At 38.1% G+C, this 24,581-nt stretch overlaps 1 protein-coding gene across 1 annotated transcript in view; it reads left to right on the top strand.

Annotated features, from left to right (window-relative positions):
• LOC107716365 (ecto-NOX disulfide-thiol exchanger 2-like) overlaps window positions 1–24,581 on the top strand; it is a 253,672-nt gene that overhangs the window by 188,180 nt on the left and 40,911 nt on the right. The window contains exons 6-9 of the mRNA XM_016522775.1: window positions 3,480–3,635; window positions 15,311–15,517; window positions 20,814–21,047; window positions 22,365–22,577. Of these exons, the coding sequence (XP_016378261.1) occupies window positions 3,480–3,635; window positions 15,311–15,517; window positions 20,814–21,047; window positions 22,365–22,577 (810 nt within the window). The remainder of the gene's footprint in view (window positions 1–3,479; window positions 3,636–15,310; window positions 15,518–20,813; window positions 21,048–22,364; window positions 22,578–24,581) is intronic.

Genomic DNA, 24,581 nt, shown 5'->3' with positions numbered 1-24,581 from the left:
TAGCCTACTAGCCGGGACAACTTCTTTATGTTTACAGACGTGACGTAATGACGCAGTGCCATGCTCGAATTTCCCACTAAAAACCTACCCGTACCACTCAAATTAGAAAACATTATTATAAGCTAACCGTTGTGAATCGAGCTAAAGTAAGGCGATAGTTTTGAACACTGGCTGGTTATGTACTTGCTCAAATATTGATTTCAGATCATTTTTAACCAAAAAAAGTTACGCTTTTGCAGCTTTAACTAAAATTTATTCATGATTGAAGCACACTGAGTCTTTTAAATTCAGCCCAGATTTCAGCCCAGAAATCTAATTGCTGAAAGAAGTCAAACTAACTCAACATAATTAACACCTTATTTATATAGAGCTGGTTATAATATTCTGACTGAGTAGACCACTACTGAGCTGGGAATGTGTTTCTAATGAGAATGTTTGTTTCCTGCTCTTTCACAGATATTGTTTTCCTTTCATCAGACTCTCTTAATGATTTAACTCATATCTTGTAATATCTGAAAGCAAACAAGCCTGTTTTTCAAAATATCTGAGAACAACAGTTGTGATAAAAATGCAGTTGACTTTCTTGTTCCTAATTGATTATTGAAAGGAATGGTTCACCCAAAAATAAAAATAAAAAATAAATTAAAAAATGTTGAAAATGTAGTCACCCTCAGGTCATCCAAGATGTAGATGAGTTTGTTTCTCCATCAGATTTGGAGAAATGTAGCATTGCATCACTTGCTCAGCAATGGATGCTCTGAAATGAATGGGTGCCGTAAGAATGAGAGTCCAAACAGCTGATAAAAACATCACAGTAATCCACAAGTAATCCACACCACTCCAGTCCATCAGTTAACATTTGTGTTTGTAACCATTGCTTCCAAATGGATTTTGATGTGAGAAACAACAGGAGATGTACTTTTTGCTGGCGGAGGCATTATTATGGATCATGGACTGGTATTTTGAAGTGATGGAATAGAGTTGAAACAACTGATGGATTTGTTTCTTACAAACATGCAGCTTTTAGCTTCTCAAGATGTTAACTGATGGACTGGAGTGGTGTGGATTGCTTCTGATGTTTTTATCAGCTGTTTGGACTCTCATTCTGACGGCACCCATTCACTGCAGATGATCCATTTTTCCTAATCTGATGCAATTAAGAAGGTTTTACTGCATTTTGCTCATTCATTTACACATCAACAGCATTATGGGGGCCTGAAAATGCTAACTTTTGAAAACGGGTTTCAGAATGCAAGTTCATGAAAACAATATCATCATCGTCTCTGTATAAAGTACAAAAACACACATTTGCAAAAATGCCGTGTTCAGTCTGTAGGAATGTGTATGTGTGCAGGCGTGAAGTGTTTCTTTATAAAGTGACATTGCCATCTACTGATGGATCCCCTGGGGATCGTTTGACTTCGCTGTTGTCTAAACACAAAACTTTTTAAGAACACAAAGGAAAAAGTTTTCCATTTTTAGTACAACTGTTGTTGTGTAAACTAAACATACCCTATGACACAAACTCCAATGTAAATGTGAGTAAATGTTCAGCAAATTAGCATTTTTTGATGTACTATTCCTCTAATGAATCTGTGACATTTCTGTTTATAAAACAGTTACACTTACTAAAACAAAACCATGGTCATATATAGTTTAATTTGCTTTGGCAAGCTACAATTTTGCATTGTGGCAGCTGAAAAAAAATGGCCATGCAGGAAAAGCCCTAATTATGTGGTACTGATTTAGACTTGAACTAGAATACACAGCAGAAGCCGTGGCATCCATACCACTGAGGGCCATCTTATCTTCTGCCTCCATTAGTGGCAGAGAGACAGAAATATCAATACTAACAGAGTCATTAAGGCAGGCGATGTGGCGGTCAGCTCCTCTGTCTCTACATGCTGCACGTCCTATCCCACTTCTGTTATTGGTTCTTCTAGAGAGACCTGTCTCCTGACACGTCTGCCAGTTCAGAGTTTATCTACACGCTCCAGACTGACCCTCCTGTGACACAGCTTCATGCCCAGCAGTTCTCACAGACCATCATCTCTTCATATTTGGCTTTCCTATCTCAATGTCTATTACTATCCCCTAATAGATTTTCTTAACACTAAATTAGGGTGTCTGATGTAATAGATTTCTAGTTTTCTCTGTCCTTTTATCTGATAGATAGATAGATAGATAGATAGATAGATTCTTCTGCCTCCATTAGTGGCAGAGAGACAGAAATATCAATACTAACAGAGTCATTAAGGCAGGCGATGTGGCGGTCAGCTCCTCTGTCTCTACATGCTGCACGTCCTATCCCACTTCTGTTATTGGTTCTTCTAGAGAGACCTGTCTCCTGACACGTCTGCCAGTTCAGAGTTTATCTACACGCTCCAGACTGACCCTCCTGTGACACAGCTTCATGCCCAGCAGTTCTCACAGACCATCATCTCTTCATATTTGGCTTTCCTATCTCAATGTCTATTACTATCCCCTAATAGATTTTCTTAACACTAAATTAGGCTGTCTGATGTAATAGATTTCTAGTTTTCTCTGTCCTTTTATCTGATAGATAGATAGATAGATAGATAGATAGATAGATAGAAATAGATGGATGTATGGATAGAAATAGATAGATCGATGGATGGATGGATGGATGGATAGATAGTGTAGAAATTGTACTATATAAAGCTAGTTATATATTATTTATATATATTTTTTTTTTTACTTTTTATTAATTTGTCTTGTTTATTTGTTTAGTTCAAGGCATTAGTTACTTTTGAACTGATTTTGCCCCTCAAACTGACACATTTTTTCTGCTAATTTTTGTCTTGTCTTAACCATTTTATTTTGTTTTATTTCAATATTTTAGAACTTTTTTTTTTATTATTTGTGTAGAGAGATTTTAGGCTTCAGTATGAACCCTGAAATGTGTTATTGCATTATTTACTTACGTGCGATTTACATTTCATAGATCTGTACCCTCAGAACTTTCTTTGCTATTTTTTCCCCATGCCAGAGGCAGAGCTTATTTATCTTATATGGCTGCAAATAAGGGAAATATGTGAAGTATGTGAGTTGAGTGATCTTAGTAAGGTTAGACAGACGTATAAACTCTCCACAGGTGCAGGAGAGACCGCAGAGAGCGAGGCCTTCGTCATTTCCATTTCAAAGAGCTCCACGCTGTCATGCAGCTGTAGTCTAAACCAATACCTGTAAATGAAAGCCAGTGTTCACTTTTTTTTGCCCACAGATGGACCACTTGTGCATAGTAACAAGCCAAGGCAAACAGCTGGGGGAATGAGTCAGTAAAAACCTATTCATTCGGAAAGCCTTTTAAATATGTATTAGACTTATGTGTTTATTTGTCTTCGAGGGAGAGCGTTTCGCTCTCATTGCTTTAATTTGTGCCACACCAGAATGGTAGCAGACTGAAGCGGCTTTTATTCACACAGTCCTTTGTGATGTCCTCTCTTCTGTTCCTGCAGATTTTGACCCCAGCCTCGGCATGATGACTGGAATTGCTCCGATGAACCCCATGATGCCCGGCCTTGGGATTGTGCCCCCGCCGGTTTCGCAAGACATGCCCATCGTGAAGGAAATCATCCACTGCAAGAGCTGCACTCTTTTTCCGCCCAATCCCAGTGAGCGTCTCTCTTTCTCTCTCTCTCTCGGCTGCGTTCCAAAACCTAATGAGCTGACTCCACAGGCAGCATTTTAAGGCAACCTAAGATTTCTTTTAGCCAAATACAAAGGCAGAGTTGCATGAAACCTTCACTGAAAAGACAATCTCAGAATATATTGCAACAAGCTCAGTTATATTGATTATAAATAACTTATGCAATGCTAAAAAAATATCTAAAAAAGGGGTAACACTTTATTTCGATAGTCCACTTTAGACATTCTACTGACTATAACTTTGCAACTACATGTCAACAAACTCTCATTAGTGTATTAGTAGACTGTTAGGATTAGGGTTAGTAGAATAAGTTGACAAGTACTTGCAAAGTTACTTATAGTCAGTAGTATGTCTGTTGATGGAGCAACAAAATAAAGTGTTAACAGATATTAAGTAGACAGTCTACTAATACTCTAATGCCTGCTAGTTGATTAGCATAGTTAGTACAGTGTCTAAAGTGGACTATCAAAGTAGAGTGTTACCAAATATGTCATAATGGGATGCTTTCGCTGTAACCTTGTGAAAAAAGTGTGCTTAATTGTATTGAATGGGCACTTGTAGCACTTGTCGATGATATTTTTAATAAATATTGTGTTGCTCCATCAGTATTCACTAAAAAGAAATATTTTTTCTCAGTGTAAACCCTTGTGAAAAAGAAGAGCACATAATTGTTTAAATGTGCACTTGTAGTGTACTTCAAATCTTTAAAGTAAATTTTAAAAAAAGTGCTTAAAGATAATATAATGTAAAAGGCCACTTAAGTGCCCTTAAAGAGCATACACTTTCATGAAGATGTTTCTTAACACAATTAAGTACACTTAACACATGTGCACTTTGTAATAATGTCAAATTAAAAGTTTTACTTTAAAGTACATTTTAAATCATTGTTTTAATAATCCTTTAAAGAAGTACAGTTGTTTTGATAACATAGTTAAGCACATGTAAAATATTTAAATTTTTCACTTATTATACTTGTGTAATTGCAAATATATGTAAAAGCACATGAGTTCCAATAGAAATTAAAATATTGTTAGCTGATAAAATTTCAGTACCTTTGGCAGTAAACTTTAACCATATTTCAAAGACAATGGAAGTAATTATGAAATTACATATAAAGATGTACATAAATCCTACTTAAGTGGGTCAAAACAGCTCACTCAACTAGACTTCATTTCATTGTGATTACATTCAAGTGTCTGACAACATTCAATTCAGTTTTTCCTTTAGACGTATTCTTTTGAAGTATGTTATTTTCTGTAGTAGGTGTTCTTTTTAAAAGTATGCTAAAGAGTACTTCTTTTTCACAAGGGTTTTTTTTTTCAGAAATCGGTCAGGACGCCACCTTAGAAGTCAACTGGCTCTGTAGGCAGCAAGGCAGCTCACTAGGTTTGAGAACAGATCTCACATCTCACTCCATTTAACATGCATGCAATGATAAGCAGTATTTGTAACCCTCATGCATTTTAAATGATATTATTGACTCGAGCGATATGATCTGAAATGCTGACCCGATGAAAAGACTGATATAGTCATGAGCAACTATGCAGCCCGAATATGATTTAATATTATAATTCTATAAAGATTTCGCTCTCCATAGCAGCGCATGTCACCTTGATGAGATGCAGATACGATTTTAAAAGCCAGCTGCCAATCAAATCCTCAGACTGACGCTTGATAGAAACGCTATGTTTTTATTTGAGAGAGGAGCTGTCATCCGTTCTTCCGTATTTACCCTTATATCCGCTCATCCCAGCAGCTGAATAAGCTCATCTGAATTTGTCTCCTGTCACAGAGAGAGAGGTCAGGCAGAAGAATGAAACAGGAGGGGGCCGTCCGGGGGGATGGGGGTGAAACTCTGACTGTAATTGGACAGTTGACCTCTAAGGAGACTGAGGTATTCTGGCATGTAAAATATGCCACACAGCAAGAGGAGGGTCAGAGGAGACCGTGATTACCTGAGAGAGTCAGTGTCCTTCAAACAGCTGAGCGTTCTGGCTGCTGATCACGCTCCGAGTGCACATCTGTAATCACAGGCTAGGCGCTCTCATAACGCTACGGTCAGCCTCACCCGCAAAGTGTCCTAACCCACCTTCCTGAGAGAGAGTGACGGACTGACATGCCTGCTCCGCATGCGCTAATACGCAAACAAACGATGGGAGACGTTGATTGATGCCAAAGCACGACGTACGAGAGGAGCATTCAAAAGCCAACAAAACAATCCTCACCTGGCCTCAAGTGAAACTTATTCTTTTCAGCAAAAACAACAATTTACAGAGCCCCGCACATGACATGCAAGAAAAAATAAATACATTTTGCGCACGATTTACTTATTCGTTCCCTCGATGTACTAAAACGTGCACACGATTACTATTTCGTTCCCTTGATTTGCTAATTTGTTCTCTTGATTTGCTAAATCGTGTGCACGTTTTAGCAAATCGAGGGAACGAATTAGTAAATCGTGCACTAAATTTTTAAATTGAGGGAATGAATTAGTAAATCGTGCACACAATTTATAAATCGAGGGAACGAAATAGCCAATCATGCACACGATTTAGCCTACTATTTTTTTCCTGCATGCCATGTGCGGGGCTCCGTAACAATTACCAGTGAAAGTATCGTAGAAACTTTAAGAACAAAGATTTGAATGATAAATAGAGGCTCTGTTACAAAACCAAGTAAACTGACTAGGGAGGCAGCATTTTAAATTCTCAGGTAGCATCGCATGTTTCCTTTGTGTTTGAGGTAAAGGAAACCCTAGAATGCATTGTGATAAGCTCAGATAATATTTAGCCTAATGTGCTGTGGTTTTCATGCTTAATATAATATCGTGCTGTTAGCAACATGTTAGTGCCAGAATCGAGTTGAGTTTGCCATGTGGAGTAATAATTGGGCACTTATGACGGGGTCTTCAAAACAACGGTTGGAACTCAAAATATGATGATTTCCTTGCAGAAACTCCTAAAATATATAAGCATAAATTCATTAAAAAATCACAGAAAATCATATTTTATAAATTAATTAATTAAATTATTTATATTATTTGTTTGTATAAAAATCAATTTGCAATGTTAAAAAAAATATTATGTGTCAATTATTATTTGGAATATATTTACCTTCTATCAAGTTTCTATCATTTGTTTCTATATACTCAACCATTCCAATTATTATAATTATAAATATTATTACACTTCAAAATAAAATTTCTATTTGAATTTCAAAATTATATATATTATTTATTGCTGTGACCTAAGCTGAATTTTCAGCATCATTACTCCAGTCTTCAGTGTCACATGATCTTCAGAAATCATTCTAATATGCTGATTTGCTGCTCACGAAACATTTCTGATTATTATCAACAAAACATTTGTGCTGCTTCATATTTTTGTGGAAGCAGTGATACATTTTTTGAGGATTCATTGATAATAGATTATTTATTTTACTTACTTTTACTTTATTTTATTTATTTACTATTACTTTTGACCAATGTAAAGCACCTTTTTTGGAAAAAAAAAAAAAAAAAGTGTTGATTTCTCTCAAAAATAAATCTTACTGACCCCAGTACCATTACTGTTAAGCAGAAAAAGTCTTTGAAAGCAGAATGAAACTGATTATATCACGGTTGGTTAATTGTAACCGTAATTTAATTTATTTATTTTATTATTATTTATTTTATTTTTTAAATTTTTGACACTGTTTTTCTAAAATATTTCAGCACCCCTTGAGACCTCCTAGTTTGAAAAACGCTGAATTTCAGTTTGGCAATGATGGAATGTGTGGCATAATATGAACCAAAACAGAATAAAATTACGGAGAGAATGTAATAAAATACTAAACCAATGACAACACTAGTCAACGTTATATTAACCCTACCTCGTGATGTTTATGCAGAAACTAGTTTTTATGAGTGTGTCATATTATGAGTTTGCACGAGTTGATGTTGTGTAGTTTGTTATCAGTACTAATTCTGCCAAACTGGAAAGAGGTGTGGCTGTTTTTCAAGAGATCTCTATTGCGTGTAGAATGTTGTAAAGCCTCAGTTCAGTTTTCACTTTAAAGGTTTCTCTCAAGCTGGAAAAATGTTTTGAAAGTGTGTTTGATCGTCTGTAAAGGAATGAGATTTTCTTTGGCAATGCGGCCTTGTCATCATTCACCAGGATCGATTCTTCAATTGACAACAGAAGCAGCCCGCTGTATATTGATCCTAGAATTGCAGAACAACAACATGAAAAGCCCGGCTCAGTGCAGTGATCAAGCAGCGCATGGGTAATTATGCCAAGATCGTACAGGAGAAAGACAGGAAGGGGGACGCAGAACTAAGGCCCTCGTGATTCTGGGATTGTAGTTTTTAATGATGAGAAACTTGAAAGAGACGGCCGTCGTGATGAACGCAGCGAATGCTGTCTGATGAGATTTGGGCATATCCATAAACACGAGCATCTCCTCTCATCTCGTTCAGACAGAACAGGCTATCATGTGCATATCTCGCATTGTAACGAGTCTCCTTTTTTCCACACCAGTCCGTGCAGAAGTGGATTTAATAGCTGGTGACAGCTGTGCTCTCCTGACTACGCCATACAGTAATGCGGAGCAATCATTCATGGTTATTCTCACCTCCGTTGCCAGAAAAAAAAAGCCAAGTCCTTTTCCCCAAGGGCCCACGATGGCTCATGCCATTTAACATGAAATTTTACAAACTCGAGCCTCTCTACATCAGCACCTGCTCTCTTATTTGTTGCAGGAATCTCTTTTTCTGGTTCTCTTTAGCCTAAGCCGTTTTCACTGCTTGTATGCCCCATCTTTGCCAAAGTCATCCACCCTTTTCTCTCTGTCTGCTCTCGTGCCCTTCAAGGCAAAATATGATGGGAGATATCAGCGTTTATACCATATGTCATTCATCAGTGCTTTTTAAAGGGCAGCGGCGTTGGCTTTGATTGGAGCTGTATTAAAAACACACAGGCTTATTGCTGTCAGCTTCACCTCTTGTTATTTATTAGATCTGACCGATGGGGATATTTGAAACCTCCGTGTTTTATTCAACTCATGGCGTCTCAGTGGATCAGTGCAGAGCTACGCTTAAATCTTTTCTCGCCTGGCTTTCTGATAAGGAGACAGGCAGCTCCTCTTGCAGTTATACTGATTTCTGCTTTGTGTTTCTGTCATGGTCACACATTGTGTGACTTGTAATATTCAGTGGCCCTAAAAATGTATTTGGATACTTGAGTCACACTTAAAATATAAAATATGTGAATGTCACTGCAGTAGATAACAGAATATCAAAGGAATGATGCTGGAGCCTTTTTTAACTTAAAAATTTATTTTTATTTATTTTTATTTTTTATTTTAGTGGATGTATGAAGTCAGTTGTCCTCAGGTGAAGTTCATCATAATTTTGATGAACATGATCCACTAAAGTTTGACAAAAAGTCAGACAATGTATCTGTATTTTGAATGTCGTTTTAATTAAAAATTGTTTTAAAGATTGTTGTTACTACTATACTAAATAATTCAAAAATTAACACTATTTATAATGTTGAAAATAACTAAACGATAAACCATAGTTGTTCTTTAGATTTTTCTGTTGATCAAAAAATGCTGAAAAATTTTCACAGTGTCCACAAAAATATTAAGCAGTGCAACTGTTAATAAATAATAAGAAGAAATGTGTCTTGAGCAACAAAATCAGCATATTAGAATGATTTCTGAAGGATCATGTGACACTGAAGACTGTAATAACGGATGCTGAAAATTAAAAACCTTATTTAATTGAGACTTGGGATGATATTTTATTGTAATGACTTTTATGCATTTTTATAACTGTCATGTGACCTTTGCCACTGTTGTTTTTAGTAGCTCACTGATATGAGCCTTTTGGCCAGTGCTGATATCTAGAGGGCGGGCTGCTGAATGGCTAAATAGAGCCTGTCTAAATGATATGTTAGTCTATCAATAGTTACTTTCGACCAAACCTCCATAGTTACAATAAACCGGTGCATTATATTAGCATTATTATTTGAGCAGGTAAGCAAACTAAACGTGTCTGTTATTGATGGTGGCTGATCATGGAATAAGATCTGCTCCACAGTCTAGCTCCGGCTCTGGTGGACAGACTGAATCTCCTCTGTCCTGGATCTCTGTCCCGCAGCTCCAGCACAGCTTCAGTCTTATTCTGCAGCTCTGCACAGCCCCAGCTTGACTCAGCTCCATCTCCGCATCGCCACCACCACCTCATTCTAGTGTACTGTGCTTAATAAATGGCCATCGACCGCCTTTCACTCACTGCCGTTTGAAAGGCCTGGCTCTCTGAAGGACACTGAGTTCTTAGAGAGAGAGAGAGACCAAGCATGGCAAATATCATCAGTTTTCTCTGCAGATCCTGGAAACCCACAGAATGCATGAAAGGATAGCAGTGATTCAGTGCCCAGTTGTTGGATGCACCTTCACCGTCAGGTCAGCCTGCATATGCTGCCTTTCACTGGCTTCTAAACCTCCAGTCTGCCCTGGCTCTGTGCCTGAGACTGACCTTTATATCAGGCAGAGCTCTCTTCTTCCAAGAGCCGAGAGGGCCGTGTCACTGCGTTTCTGCGTCTGGAAGACTCAGTTTGCAGAGGGCAATGCCAGTCTGGCCTGTTTCCACACTTCAGCCCACTCACGACACATATCACCCACACCTCGCTCCGCTGCACCCGCCTGTGCCTGCAGAGGCCTTTAACCTCACTTATACACTCTGCTGCCTAAAATAACTACTGGCTATGTCTCAAAGCCATGGGATGTCATAGTTGCTTTTATTCATTAGAAACAGTGTATTATTAATTGAATAATATTTTATTTTGATATTTTCATTTTTCATTTAAATTTTAATTTCAAATGTTTTAGTAAATGTATGTGCTTTTGTCTTTTTTTATTAGTTTCCTTTAATATTTTAATTGAGCTTTATTGTTCAAGTATTATTTTATACTGTTTTATACTGTATTAGTTTTCAATTTAGCACTTAATCTTATTTTCATTTCAAGTTTTTTTTTATTATTATTATTATTATTAATGGGAATGATTTTTAGTTTCTGAGATATCCTGGATAGAGATCAGTTATTAGTCAGTTATTAAAATGCCTTATTTTCAAAAATGTCTAATGTTATTAATGTTGTATATAAAGTATATGGACCAAGAGAGCATTTTGGGGCAGTATAGGTGGCCGATTGAATGATGTAGTCAGACCTTGATGGCTTTTTTGGGAGTCATTGGCACGTTCAAATCTGTACTCATTTCTGGGCATTTTAGGTACAAACCCGATTCCAAAAAAGTTGGGACACGGCTCTTTTTATACCCAATCATGTTGCCAATTGACCTAATAAGTTGCAAATTGGTCCTCCAGCTGTTCCTTATATGTACATTTAACTTTTCCGGCCTCTTATTGCTACCTGTCCCAACTTTTTTGGAATGTGTAGCTCTCATGAAATCCAAAATGAGCCAATATTTGGCATGACATTTCAAAATGTCTCACTTTCAACATTTGATATGTTATCTATATTCTATTGTGAATAAAATATAAGTTTATGAGATTTGTAAATTATTCCATTCCTTTTTTACTCACAATTTGTACAGTGTCCCAACTTTTTTGGAATTGGGTTTGTACTTATTTAAGTTGTTCAATGCCCTAGTTAAAAATAAAAAAAAACATATGTCATAATATATTTTAAAAAAAATTTATTTCATACTAAATACTTCAAATCCATTAACATATTTATTGACATATTACTTAAGACTTACTGATATAAAATTATAATTAAACGTTGGTGTTCTTTATTGCACAATGCACATTTCTTAATATCATGCTTAAAAGTGTTTTAATATCACTATTATTAAGGATTTTATGATCTCTGTATAACATCAGTCTTTAAATGCAAGATATTTGAAGTCTGCCTAAAAATGTATTTAAACCATCACGGAGTTGTTTGAATCAAACCTAAACAAAAAGATGGTGTGATTGAATGTTTTTGGGCACTTTTGGGCAGTGTTTGACTGTTCAGCCTGACCTCAACAACATTTCTGGACTTCATAGAATGTGTGAATGCTTGAATCAAACCCAGACCCTTTTATGCATCTCAGACTATTCAAACCATACATCTTTGGACATCATAGATATGTTCATTTCAAACTTAGTATTTTGGGCAGCAAACCTAGACAAAAAATGCATTATTGCACTTTCCAACATTTCATAACAGTGTGTGGAAATGCAAGTACTTACGATGCACAAAAGTATGCAGCTTACTCTATTTAGACATTCTATGATGTCCAAAAATGTGAGCATTGTGATGATTTAAATGTGCCTTTAAATTCTACAAATCTGTTTAGGTTCAGTATAATTGCTTGAACCTTGCTGTGATGCCGAAAAAAAATCCTGGGACATGGCTCAGCAGGTGATCAGACACGATCCACAATACAACCACTGCAGAATTTAGATTTGTATTCAAAGTGTTACAATAAATACAAATAAATAGAAAGAAAGAAAGAGAAAGAAAGAAGTGGGGGAAAACATAGTGATCATGTATAGCTCTCCTGTGGAGAAAAGCCTGTTTAAGGTGCTTGTGATCGCCACAGGCTTCCTCTTTCAAGAGGGACAATACGCAGCAGGTAGACGGCTGTCAAGCTGAGTGAAGACTGCCTTTTGAGAAGTCAGTTCATCTTATCTGCAGTCTCACTCCTGACACCCCACTCGAGCAAACAAAAAGCCCAGGACTTCTTCCTTTACCACCTCACACGCTCCGATCTGAGTCAGGCTTCCCATGCCGTTGAGTCTTCTCGAGGTCTGTGACTAAAACACATCTGGGGCTTCACAGAGCAACATGCTTGTTAAGATCAACGCTATGCATCTGTGTGGTGCCACTGAGGCGTCTGTCTTCAGTGAGGGTGGCAGAACTGGGCATTTTTCATCATTTTCATCGTTCCATATATGTTCCCACATCCCACGTTCCTATCAACTTTTGTCTGCGGAGCGGTTGTCATCTCCATCGTCTATGTGTATTTGAGCGTGCGCGAGACAGCGATACACCTGCGGCTGTCTTCATTTGAGCTGATTAGCGTTAAGCTTGTTGACGACTGTCTCTCGGTCGAGCGCTCGCAGTGCTGGAGGCACACAGTGCCCTCCTGAATTTATGTCCCAGACCCTCCTGTGTCATCTTAACTCGCTCTTCAAAGAAGCGCCTTTGACGGCACAGGATATTTAGCCATGGAGCCATGGGAAGAGCATTGGTTTGTGAAATAATAGGCTTTGATTTTATCGCTGTGCAGTTTCCACTTTGAGACGTCGTATTTGATTTAGAAAAGTTCAGAGGTATCAAACTCTTTCTTGTGGAGCTCCTCCTAAAGCAAACATCTACTCTGTGTTTTTATTGCTTGCTCAAAGTTTCAACTTTCAAGAGACTGCTGATGTCAAGCTAAAATGTTTCCTGTGCATTTGACAAAGTAAACATTTGCTCACCTGGGCCAGCAACCAGTATTTAATAGAGCTCAGCGTAAGATGAAAACCAAACGACTTGCCCCTTTGAGATTCTCAGTGGTTGTTCTTAAACTAGCAGCCTCAACTTTTAACGTTAGTATTCAGCTTTTAGATTAGTGTGCTGCACATTATGCACATTTTGTGTGTGCTGGATGCGTTTTTGCTCTGTCAGTGCATGCGTCTGTGGTTTTCTTAAATATGCCTGTGTACTGGCCGGATAATCAAAGCTCTTGGTCCATAATAGTACACAAAAATCTACATAAGAAAGTAGACATAATAACCATGTTCTTTTCTAGACAATGAGAGGTGAATTCAGTGTTGGCAGTGTTGCCAAGTCCACGGTTTTCCAGCGAAATTTGGCTACTTTTATACTGTTGCTGCGAAAGGAGGAGGTTTTGACCCCCTAGAAACCAAATGGGCTGTGATTGGGTTGTTTTTTAGTACCAATTGGGGTGGTTTTGTTATGCAGACCTTGCAACCCTGTATTTCAGCACAAAACCATACATGTAGCTTAAGGTGAGGTCACGTTAACGAAACTTCACAGGTGAAACAATGACTTTTTGGCTGCAGAATTTCACTGTAGAAAGGTAAATGTGACCACGCGTTTATTAACATAAAAACTCACAGCCCAACATAAGCAGGTGCTGTGTGTCGTACAGTGCTGTTCCATGCATATTCAAATTCATGTCATTCCTTTATGGGCAAATCCTTTCTATGCAAATGAGGCTCTTTATAAAATGAACATTAGCATACATTGGCCAACGCAGTTGACACTGTGCTTTCAAAGGAAAGACATGACACTATTAAAACAAACTGGATTTTATTTCAAATGAATGTTTATGTATGTTTTCTAGTGATCATGGCAACCATAAAGAATCATTTTCAGCTTTGTAAAGAGTCGATTCGTGAGGCTCAGAAGAGTGTATCAAATCATGGTTTTCAGTCTTCCAGATCCAGCCGAGGTGTGAATTGCTATCAGCACTAATTTTGTTGCCATATTTGCAGCAGTACCTGATTTACATAATTCCTTCAATGAATCCGGTGCTAAAATAAGGCAAGCAAATAAACAAAATCCCATTCAGACTTCAGTGATGATCAGACTGACAAGTCATTTTATGCTTGGTAAACATGTTTACAGAGTTTTTTTTTTTTTTACAATACCACAGCATGTCATCCAAAGCCCATGACTGACATCTGAATCGTTTTGGTCCATATGCATGCTCGTATAGTGTTGTATTGAAGCTGTACACATATGTCACATCCTCTAGTCAGTGGAGTATTATATTCTTTCCACTGGCATGAGCTGACATAAATATAAAGCTCATCATGAGCCGCCACAATAAACAGAAGTTAGTGTAATGTTGGTGATGATGGATGGCGAGTGTTAGGGGGCAGCTGTGGGGTCCATAGAGACTCACTTATTTATAGTGACTGGCTTACAGCCAAACATGCCTGAACAGCTTTGCGTCCGACTCTGTTTGGACCCCCCATCAGGCACGAGTCCCAGCAGGTGCTTCCTTCATCTGCATTCCCATAGCTTGTTAAGACACGGATTATCACCCGTTGGTCTGCACAGCATCGCTGAGGAATCAGCTAACAGCAGAACATGGCAAGCTTTGCACTTGTAATCCAGTCATGTAGCAAGTGCCGAGTTTCATTGATTATGCCTGGTTTTCTCAATGCATCTTATTCATGGTTGAATTGGTTTATCAAGAAGAGATTAGCTTTGTGAACCTGGAGGTTCTAGTGCCGTGTTCTGCAAATTAAACCAGTCGAGAGAAAGATCCAGTGACATGTTGAGTTTGAGTCCTGTCTATGCTAAGACTATCAAATAAAAGTGGCAAAAGGCCAAAAATATGTCAGTCTGATCGATGTGATTTTGGCGCATTACCGTTTTTAATGATCTTCCAGATGAACCCTGGTCTTTTAGATTAGAATTGGATAATAAATAATTTTAATGTCAAGGTCGTAAAAAACAAAAAAACAATCAGTGATTGATTTTGCATGTTTCACCTTTTTCATATGTGACATACGAGTCAATAATGAGCTATGGACTTAATGCGGTGAAAAATGGAGATCAATATCTAGATGAAAGAAAATGTCAAAAATTCTGGTAGTTTAATATTCTTTTGTGCTTGTCTTCAAAGACCTGCCTCCCCCTGCCACCAGAGAGAGACCGCCCGGCTGTAAGACGGTGTTTGTGGGCGGTTTACCAGAGAACGCCACAGAGCAGCTCATTGTGGAGGTGTTCGAACAGTGCGGGAGTATCATCGCCATCCGCAAGAGCAAGAAGAACTTCTGTCACATCCGCTTCGCTGAGGAGCACACAGTGGACAAGGCCCTCTTCCTGTCAGGTACATGATCAGGAGGATTTTCCTTTGTCTCTGCAACACCAACAGTTGCTCTATATGAGAATTGTTTTATTTATTTAAGTATGGACATATCTATGAACATTTAAATCATATAAAATATTTAGGAATAATTTAAATAACTATAATGCATATATAAATAATATGTAAATTATTTATTATATATATGTGTACAGTTGTGCTCATAAATTGCAGAATATGCAAAACGTTAATAATTTTATCAAAATAAGAGGGATCATGAAAATTGCATGTTATTGTTTATTTAATACTGTCCTGAATAAGCTATTTCACATAACAGATGTTTATATATTCTCCACTAGACAAAATAATAACTTTATTTATAAAAATGACCCCATTCAAAAGTTTACATACCCTTGAATCTTAATACTGTGTGTTGTTTCCTGGATGATCCACGACTGTCTTTCTGTTTTGTGATAGTTGTTCATGAGTCCCTTGTTGGTCCTGAGCAGTTCAACTGCCTGCTGTTCTTCAGAAAAATCCTCCAGCTCCTGCACATTCTTTGGTTTTCCAGCATCTTCTGCATATTTGAACCCTTTCCAACAGTGAATGTATGATTTTTGAGATCCATCTTTTCACATGGAGGACAATTGGGAGACTCATACATAACTATTATATAAGGTGAAAACATGTACTGATGCTCAAGAAGACAACACAATGCATTAAGAGCTAGGGGGGGGTGTAAACTTTTTGAATTGGATGATCAGGTTAAATTTGACTTATTTTGTCTTCTGGGAAACATTTAAAGGGGTCCTATTATGCTCTTTTACAAAGTCTTGATTTTGTTTTGGGGGTGTACTAGAACAGGCTCTCATACTAGGTTGTTCGAAAACACTGTCCAACAGCGACACCCGCCTATAACACTCGTTGCCTTTTCTAGACCAGGTCTCGTCCCATTCGTCGGTATTTGTGATATCACAAATCCTGGAAAATATGCGTTGTAGTCCAAACGAGTCGTTCGTTGTCGTTTTTGAAAATTGATTTCTGTTAAATAAAATATCTCCTTTTGAAGTGGACTTTGAGCTTTGTAACTTTGCAGATCTTTTTTATGCTCAAACAGCAACATTAGACTAACTAAAGTTGGAAAAAGTGAAAAAGCATAATAGGACCCCTTTAAGTATTTATGTAGCTTCTTAAGTGCAGTACCAATTGAAAAAAATAGGATCTTTAAACAAAATAAGAAAAATTTACACATCATCCCGTTCAAAAGTTTACACCCTCTGGCTCTTAATGCATTGTGTTGCCTTTCACTGCTGGAAAGGGTTCAAATATGCAGAAGATGCTGGAAAACCAAAGAATGTGCAGGAGCTGGAGGATTTTTCTGAAGAACAGCAGGCAGTTGAACTGCTCAGGACCAACAAGGGACTCATTAACAACTATCACAAAACAGAAAGACAGTTGTGTATCATCCAGGAAACAACACAGATTATTAAGATTCAAGGGTATGTATCTTTTGAACGGGGTCATTTTTATAAATTCAGCCATTATTTTGTCTTGTGGAGAATATCTGTTATGTGAAATAGCTTATTCAGGACAGTATTAAATAAACTATAACATGCAATTTTCATGATCCCTCTTATTTTGATAAAATTATTAACGTTTTGCATATTCTGCAAGGGGCATGTAAATTTATGAGCACAACTGTACATACATACATACTAGGGTTGTCCAATAGTCGTTCAATTTAAGCATTAGTTGACTAATCGCACGTTTGTTAATAAACCATTTAAATCATTATAATGATCCTTTGCCTACATATCCTAATAAGCGCTCGAGCGCACGCATAAAGCTTGCCACAGCACACCGGCAGATATAATACAGTGTTTCCCACAGGCTTACACTCTATTTGTGGCGGCACTTCCCCCGGGGGAAATATAGGCTATAAAACAGCAGGCGGGCTGACTGATTGAAAATGCTAATTAATTCTCTGCCAGCAGGAGGCACTTTAGGAGCGGCAGAAACAGCTGTTTCCCTGGTAACGGCTGTAAACAAAGCAGAGCTGCGCTCATAAACACTGCTTTATCATGCATTATAGTAAAGATGAAATTAAAATAACATCAAAACGTTTCTAAAAACAGTCAGTTCCCTTCAAAATACATTAATATAAAAACACCCGCGTCTCGTTTTGACTTGGAAACGTGCAGTGCTCATGTTTATTCAACAAAGTCAAAGCCTTTTGGAAAATCTATTTGTGGCGGTCAGTGTTGTTATTGTGGCGGGCCGCCATAAATAAACCAATGTATGGGAAACACTAATAATTATGAATGTGTCAGGGAAAAACAGCAAGGACACTGCATTAACATTTTAATAATTTATTGATAAATAGTGCTTTCGGCTTGAGATGAAGTCGGCGACACTGACTCTCCGCAGTAGTGATGCGCCTGCATGCATGATTCATACGGATTACATAATCAGAGAATATTTGTTTTCCATTCGAATTGGTTCATTTAAAAGTAGACCAGCCGTTAACGATCTGTCCGTCACGGGCTGCGTGACTTCGTCTGTTCTTCGACTAAGCGACTAATAACATTTTGGTCGGTCAAGCCTCTTCTCGTCGACTAACGGTTAGTCGACTATTAGGGGGCAGCCCTAATACATACAAACATACAGGGTGTAAAACACATTTTGCCACACCTGCCAATGGCCAGTGACTTGGGAGAATTTATATATATATATACATACATATATATATATATATTGTGTAATTGCAATACTAATATTTATGCTTGTTTTTTCTTTATAAACCATTTTCATAACAAACTTGGGACAGTGTTTGTTGCATATTGCATTTTCAAATGCACGTATAAGCGATGAAAACTGTTAGCACGTGCGGCTCAAGAGAAAATATTACAATGCAGTGTATCAGATTGCATATTAAATCATTACAAGGCAGTCTTTGCGTTTTGATAATTACGCTAAACCATATAATTCTCCCAGGCATTGTTAGAATTCATAAAAAGGTTAATGGGCTAAATATACTGTTAATATGAATTTTATTTTTATGTTTGTTTTTATTTTCATTTACATATATCATTAAAATCTTTTCGTTTAATATTTTAATTGACACTAACAGCAGCTATCTTTTAAATTGTGAACTTTCATTGTAGATTACACCCTTAATATTTCACAATTTCATAAGCAAGAATACAAATAAAAGCACTAAATCATGCCTAGCACTTAAGTGCCACGCCATGTGATTTAGAATAATTTCACTTAACCTTTTATCGCATGGAAATGAGGCCCATGTGTCCACAAGTTCCCTCTTGACTTGATGGATTGATGCAGAATTAATTAGGGGGGCGGGGCTTCCGCACATCACTCACAGAACTCAAGATCTGTAGACGCTGGCCCTCAAGAGTCCCTGACAGAAGAGGTCAATGAGAAGACAAGCGCCGACACCTAGTAATACATTTCTGCCTTTTATTACGCTGCATATCAATCACCTCCTCGACCACCGGTCACATGAGCTGCTTCTCTTATCCAGTCACATCTTAAATCAGTCTTTGTATGCAAATATTAGGATGTCCATCTCAGCCACAGAAAGCAAATTTAAAGTGCCGGTCGCTTCAATAATACCTTTTCCATTATTTATACGTCTGTAGAGAGTGTTGCTCTCTCAGTGGAGAGGGGTGAGATTGGAGCAGCGCCCCATATATTATGTGGCCTCGTGACGGAGCTCTGCAGGCCTTTCCATAAATAATGGTGCTCATTTCTAACGTGAACACATTGCGTAAAATATTTAACAGCATCTCAGGGCTGTAAAGCAGTGATAGAGTGGCGGAAGCAAACCGTGAAGCTCTTTCTCTCATTTCTGTTGACACGGCCGTCTGTGAATATACATTCTCCTTCAAAACACTTCTCAGCCTCTCTGTAATGTACTCGCAGCATCATACGATTCAGAATTCACCGGAGCCTCTTTCACGTACCGCTTGGCCATTTGTCAAGATACTTTTCTGAGCAATTGAAATATATAATCCTTAATACAAAATCACTTTCTTTTTTTCAGCCCTATCACAAACCAGATTATTCTCATACATCATGGCTTGTCTGTGCTGGTAGGGTTTTGGTTTTCGATTTCCTCGTCTGAGTGTAACATTTGAGGCTTTATACAGTTCGTACAAAATAAACAAATATGTGTGGTTTGGCCTTAATATGTCAGCAAGCACATGTTAGAAGTAAAGCTTAAGCATCAGAGAGTGTTTGTGGGTGTCTCTTTGTCACGGGTCACTTCATGAATCAGTGTTGCTAATATGTTGTTTTTCTCATTACATTCATGTGGTTTGTTAAGGCTGAATGCTTTTCTGCTGCTCTCATTTTCTTGTCCTGTTCTCCTTCCTTTTTTACCATTTAACTTATCGCACTCTACTTTTTTCCCTCCTTTTTCCTTTCCTTTCCTTTCCTCTAAATCCTTTCCTATACTTACTTTTTCCTTTTCTTTTCCCCTTCCCTTTCTTTTTCCTTTCCTTTTCATTTTCCTGTTTTTTTTCTCTTTTCTTCCATTTTCTTTCCTCTTTTCCTTTCTGTTTTTTTCTTTTATTGTTCTTCTGTCTTTTCTTGTCCTGTACTTTACTCCCCTTCAACTTCTTTTCTCCACTCCCATTTCCATTATCTTTTTTTTCTGTTTCCCCTTCCTCTTCCTCTTTCTTTTCTTTTCCTGTTTCCTTTTCTTTTTCTTTTTCTGTCAATCCATGTCTTTTCTTGTCCACTTCTTCACTCCCTTCCCATTCTTTTTCTCATTTTCCCTTCCTCTTTCCTTTCTTTCCCTTTGATTGGTTCACCCTTCCTCTTCCTCTTCCTTTCATTTCCTCTTGATTTCCTTTTCTGTCTTTCATTGTTTTTCCTTTACTCCCCTTCCCATTTTTTTACCTCTTACCTATTTATTTTCCTTTGATCAATTCCTTTCCTCTTTCTTTTCCTGTCTTTTCTGGTCCATTACTTTAATCCACTTCCCTTTATTTTTCACCTTTCCCATTTCCTTTGCTCCATTTCCCCTTCCTGTTTTCCTTTTTTCTGTCATTTCCACCCCTTTCCCTTTCTTCTGTCCTTTGTTCCATTTCCCTTTCCCTTCTTATTTTATTTTCGTTTGTCATCCTGTTCTTTTCCTTTCCTCATTTTTTCCATTCCTTTCCTCTTTCTCATTCTTGTTTTTCCTTTATTGCTTTACTCTGCTTCCCCTTCCATTTCCACTTTCTTTTCCTTACCTTCAATTCCTTCCCTTTCCTTTTCCTATGTCATTGTCCATGTCCATTTCCCTGTTCTGTAGGTTATAGGATCAGGCTGGGATCAAGCACAGATAAGAAGGACACAGGCCGGCTGCATGTAGATTTTGCTCAGGCTCGAGATGACCTGTACGAGTGGGAGTGCAGACAGCGCATGCTGGCCCGGGAAGAGAGGCACCGGCGCAGGATAGAAGAGGACCGTCTGCGGCCCCCCTCGCCGCCCCCCATCGTCCATTTCTCTGAGCACGAGTGCAGCCAGTTAGGAGAAAAGCTCAAAGGTGGGACACGTGACGTGTTATGCTTCTGTCACAGTGATTTAGTTGTTTTTGTCAGTCACACCTCTGTTGTTTCCTGTTGGCTGGATGCATCTAAAAGCTGTTTGTCTCTTTGAGTTTGACGTTCCATGCGGTTTAATAGAAACCATCTGTTTAACGACTGCTTCTCAAATCTCTGTCCGAGAGAGAAAGTGTATTAAAGAGAAGCTTTTGAGATGAAATCAGTTGAAATTAGCCATGTGCATTAGCCACTTTTCCATATGTAATGGTTTATATGCAGTTCAGCTCAGTTTGCAGTGTTTACAGGTAAAAGATGAAGGGAAGAGAGGAAAGGATGATATCGCATGCTGTTTGCTGGAGAAAATCTCAACAGCATCCTTATATCTGCTAGATGTGTCTGTATAATCAGGTTTGACCGTTATTTTTGAATCTGTTAGTTCTGATGTATTGAGTCCGAATCGGATAAATCAGCAGCTAAATCAGTTTATTGATGGAGAGGGATTTCATATTCATGACACATTAATGCAGTCTTAAAAGGGTTGATGGATTATTCATTTAAATTATTTGACAGCATCTTTTGATTATCTGTAGTTAGGACGTCTATAAAATAAATCAAAGCCTCCTAGAAATCTCAGTCAGACATGTGTTTGTGTGCTTTACAGGATTACAGTAACAAGTATACAAAAACAAAATAATTATGTTTGTCTTTTTTATTTTTTTACAAGACAAGTCATCTTCGATATACAGACAGCAATACCTTTACAACAGTTCTTCATCTGTCACGCAGTTAACACCAAACAGCTCCGCAAATCTCTGCTAAACTGTTCTCTTAGTTGATTTGTTTTTTTATTTGCAGATTTTAAACAAACACAGCAACACTAAAAAATAATAGATTTCTGGAAGAGTCTCCCTGGGGCATTCATTACAGTGATTTTCAGTTTTCTCTGTTTCTCATCTCATTCCCAGCCGAAAGTCGCAAGCCAAAGCTTTGTAGTTTCAGAGCAATCGGCTGGACTGTTTTCCACACACACACACACACACACCTGTGTGTCTCGGGACTTCATGAACAACTGATTGACAAGTTTGATCGTCCAAGCCTATTGCATGCTGATGATGTCCGTCCCTATTCTCTTGTCCTCTCCTAAATGTCCTCTACTTCGCTAGTGTGCATTTGCTGTCTTTTTTGGCCCAGTAAACATGTCTTGCTAATACGTTTTGACACTAGAAGGTCCCAGATGAGAAGTGTTCCTCTCCAACATTGTACTGAGCTCTCGTCCCACCATCTGTTTCTCCCCCACCGTTTTTCCTTTCTCTACTCAGACGACTCTAAATTTGCCGAGGCCGTGCGTGTCCTGCTGACCTGGGTGGAACGAGGGGAGGTAAACCGCAGAAACGCCAACAACATCTATTCCATGATCCAGTCCTCCAACAGCCACATTCGCCGGCTGATGAACGAGAAGGCCGCACATGAGAAGGAGATGGAGGAGGCCAAGGAGAAGTTCAAAAACGCCCTTGCTGGGATTTTAGTACAATGTGAGTGTTTCTTTACAGATGTTGCTTCTGTTTCAAACCCTAGTAAGCTGCTTACCCAGACAGCATTTTTGGGCATCATGTGCATTTCACAGCTCACTAGGCTTGGAGAGATGTTAAATTAATCATGATAAATTTACTGTTTACAACCAAAAAAAGGCACTCTGCATAAAAGATTTTCAGACTGAACTGGAAATGACTAAAAATTCTGTTTGAGGGATTGAAACATTGATTGAAAGTATAGGATTTTTGGCCTTCTGCTGATTTCCATCATTATTGGTGGTGGATTTTACATGAATTATGATAGCTCACAGATCACAGCTCTGATCTAATAAGACCCAATTGATCCAATCGCAGCTGGTGGCTGTAGATTTGCATTTCTCTGAGGCATTGCACAAACCCTGAAATGATTTCACTGATTTCACCGTTCAGAGCAAATATAAGGGCAAATACATGACCGCTGACTAATACCGAGATTTTAGGCCAGATAACACATTTCACACGTGTTTGTGTGATTGTTTTACTATTATATGCCACAATTCACATTTAGAACAGTCTTGCTTATGTATGAGAATGTGTGATCCATAACTTGATAAATAGTACCGTTCAAAAGTTTGGAGTCGGTAAGAGTTTTTAAATGTTTTTGAGGGAAGTCTCAAGGTTGCATTTATTTGCAAAGAAAACCGTAATATTGTGTAATGTCATTGAAGCTGAATTTTCAGCATCATTACTCCAGTCTTCACATGATCCTCCAGAAATCATTCTAATATGCAAATTCACTGCTCTAATACTGATTATCAGTATTTTAAACAGACACTTTGATGAATAGAAAAACAGCATTTATTTGAAGAGAAATCTTTTGTAACATTATAAATGACTCTACTGTCATCTTTGATCAGTTTAATGCATCCTTGAGTATTAATTTCTCCCCCAAAAATCTACATTTTTGAATAGTAGTGTATGTCCAACTAACACACAGGAACAACCTGTGTATATTTCTTCACTATAAACCGTAGGTATCACTTCATAATAACTTTCATTAAACTTAGCGAGCATTATTACATTATGAAATTTTCATAGATCATTAGAAATGCAGCGCCAGGACTAAAAGCTTCTTGTCTGAAGAGCCCAGAAGTGCCTGTTGTGTGACGTCACTGTAGGTTCATCTATGCTATCAGACACAAAAGGAAGCATTCAGTAAATGGGTGCTGTCAGCTACCGCATGATTACACTTCAGTTCCTGCCATCATGATAGTACGCCCAACGCAAGCAGTGCTTTGTACCTGATTGATCCAATGCCCAGAGAAATGGAACTACCACTCACACACTCACACACGCATAGTTTCCTTGATGCATGGCAGTGTGCATTTGATTCAAGTATATAGGGGGTTTGTGGGCATTTAGAGAGAATGTTGCATTAATATGCAACTAGGGTAAAAGAAATGGAACAAAAATGAATACAGACCAGGTCAAGGCAGAGAAAATCTTGCCTTGAAAATTTGAAAAGTTAGTGCGTTTGAATATCATACAGATGCATCTCTTGATGAAGTGTAATTAAATGTACCAGCGTGGCGTGTATTTACTGAAGTACCAGCAGGAGGTATTCAGATGTATTTATTAGAAAGCTACACTTCTGAATGCAACGGCAAAGGTTAAGAAAATCTGCCCAACTTTTGACCTCAAAAGCAGTTTACGCTTTGCCGTCAGTTACTTTTGCACTGCAGCTTTTCCACGACTGGGTTTTATAGTGTTTGATCTGATATCAGTGTGGACCAAAGGTAAGTGCTCCAGAGGCTTCTACCACTTTGAGCTGAATGCAGAAGAAGGTAGAGTATGTGAACCTATCGGGCATGTGTAGATCATCAAGACCCAGAGTCTGTGATTTGGTTTAGCTGCTTAGTCTCTGGACAGCACACCTGATGACCCTTCATAGATTAAAAGTAAGTAAGCCCAATCACTAGATTGTCATGTCTAGCTCGACTGATTGCTCACATAACCTTGACTTGA

The sequence above is a fragment of the Sinocyclocheilus rhinocerous genome, unplaced genomic scaffold, assembly GCF_001515625.1.
Source record: "Sinocyclocheilus rhinocerous isolate Xijiao unplaced genomic scaffold, SAMN03320098_v1.1 scaffold89, whole genome shotgun sequence".
In the NCBI taxonomy this organism is placed as follows: Eukaryota; Metazoa; Chordata; class Actinopteri; order Cypriniformes; family Cyprinidae; genus Sinocyclocheilus; species Sinocyclocheilus rhinocerous.
The sequence above is the reverse complement of the archived record's forward strand: the minus strand, read 5'-3'. Positions and strand labels throughout refer to the sequence as shown.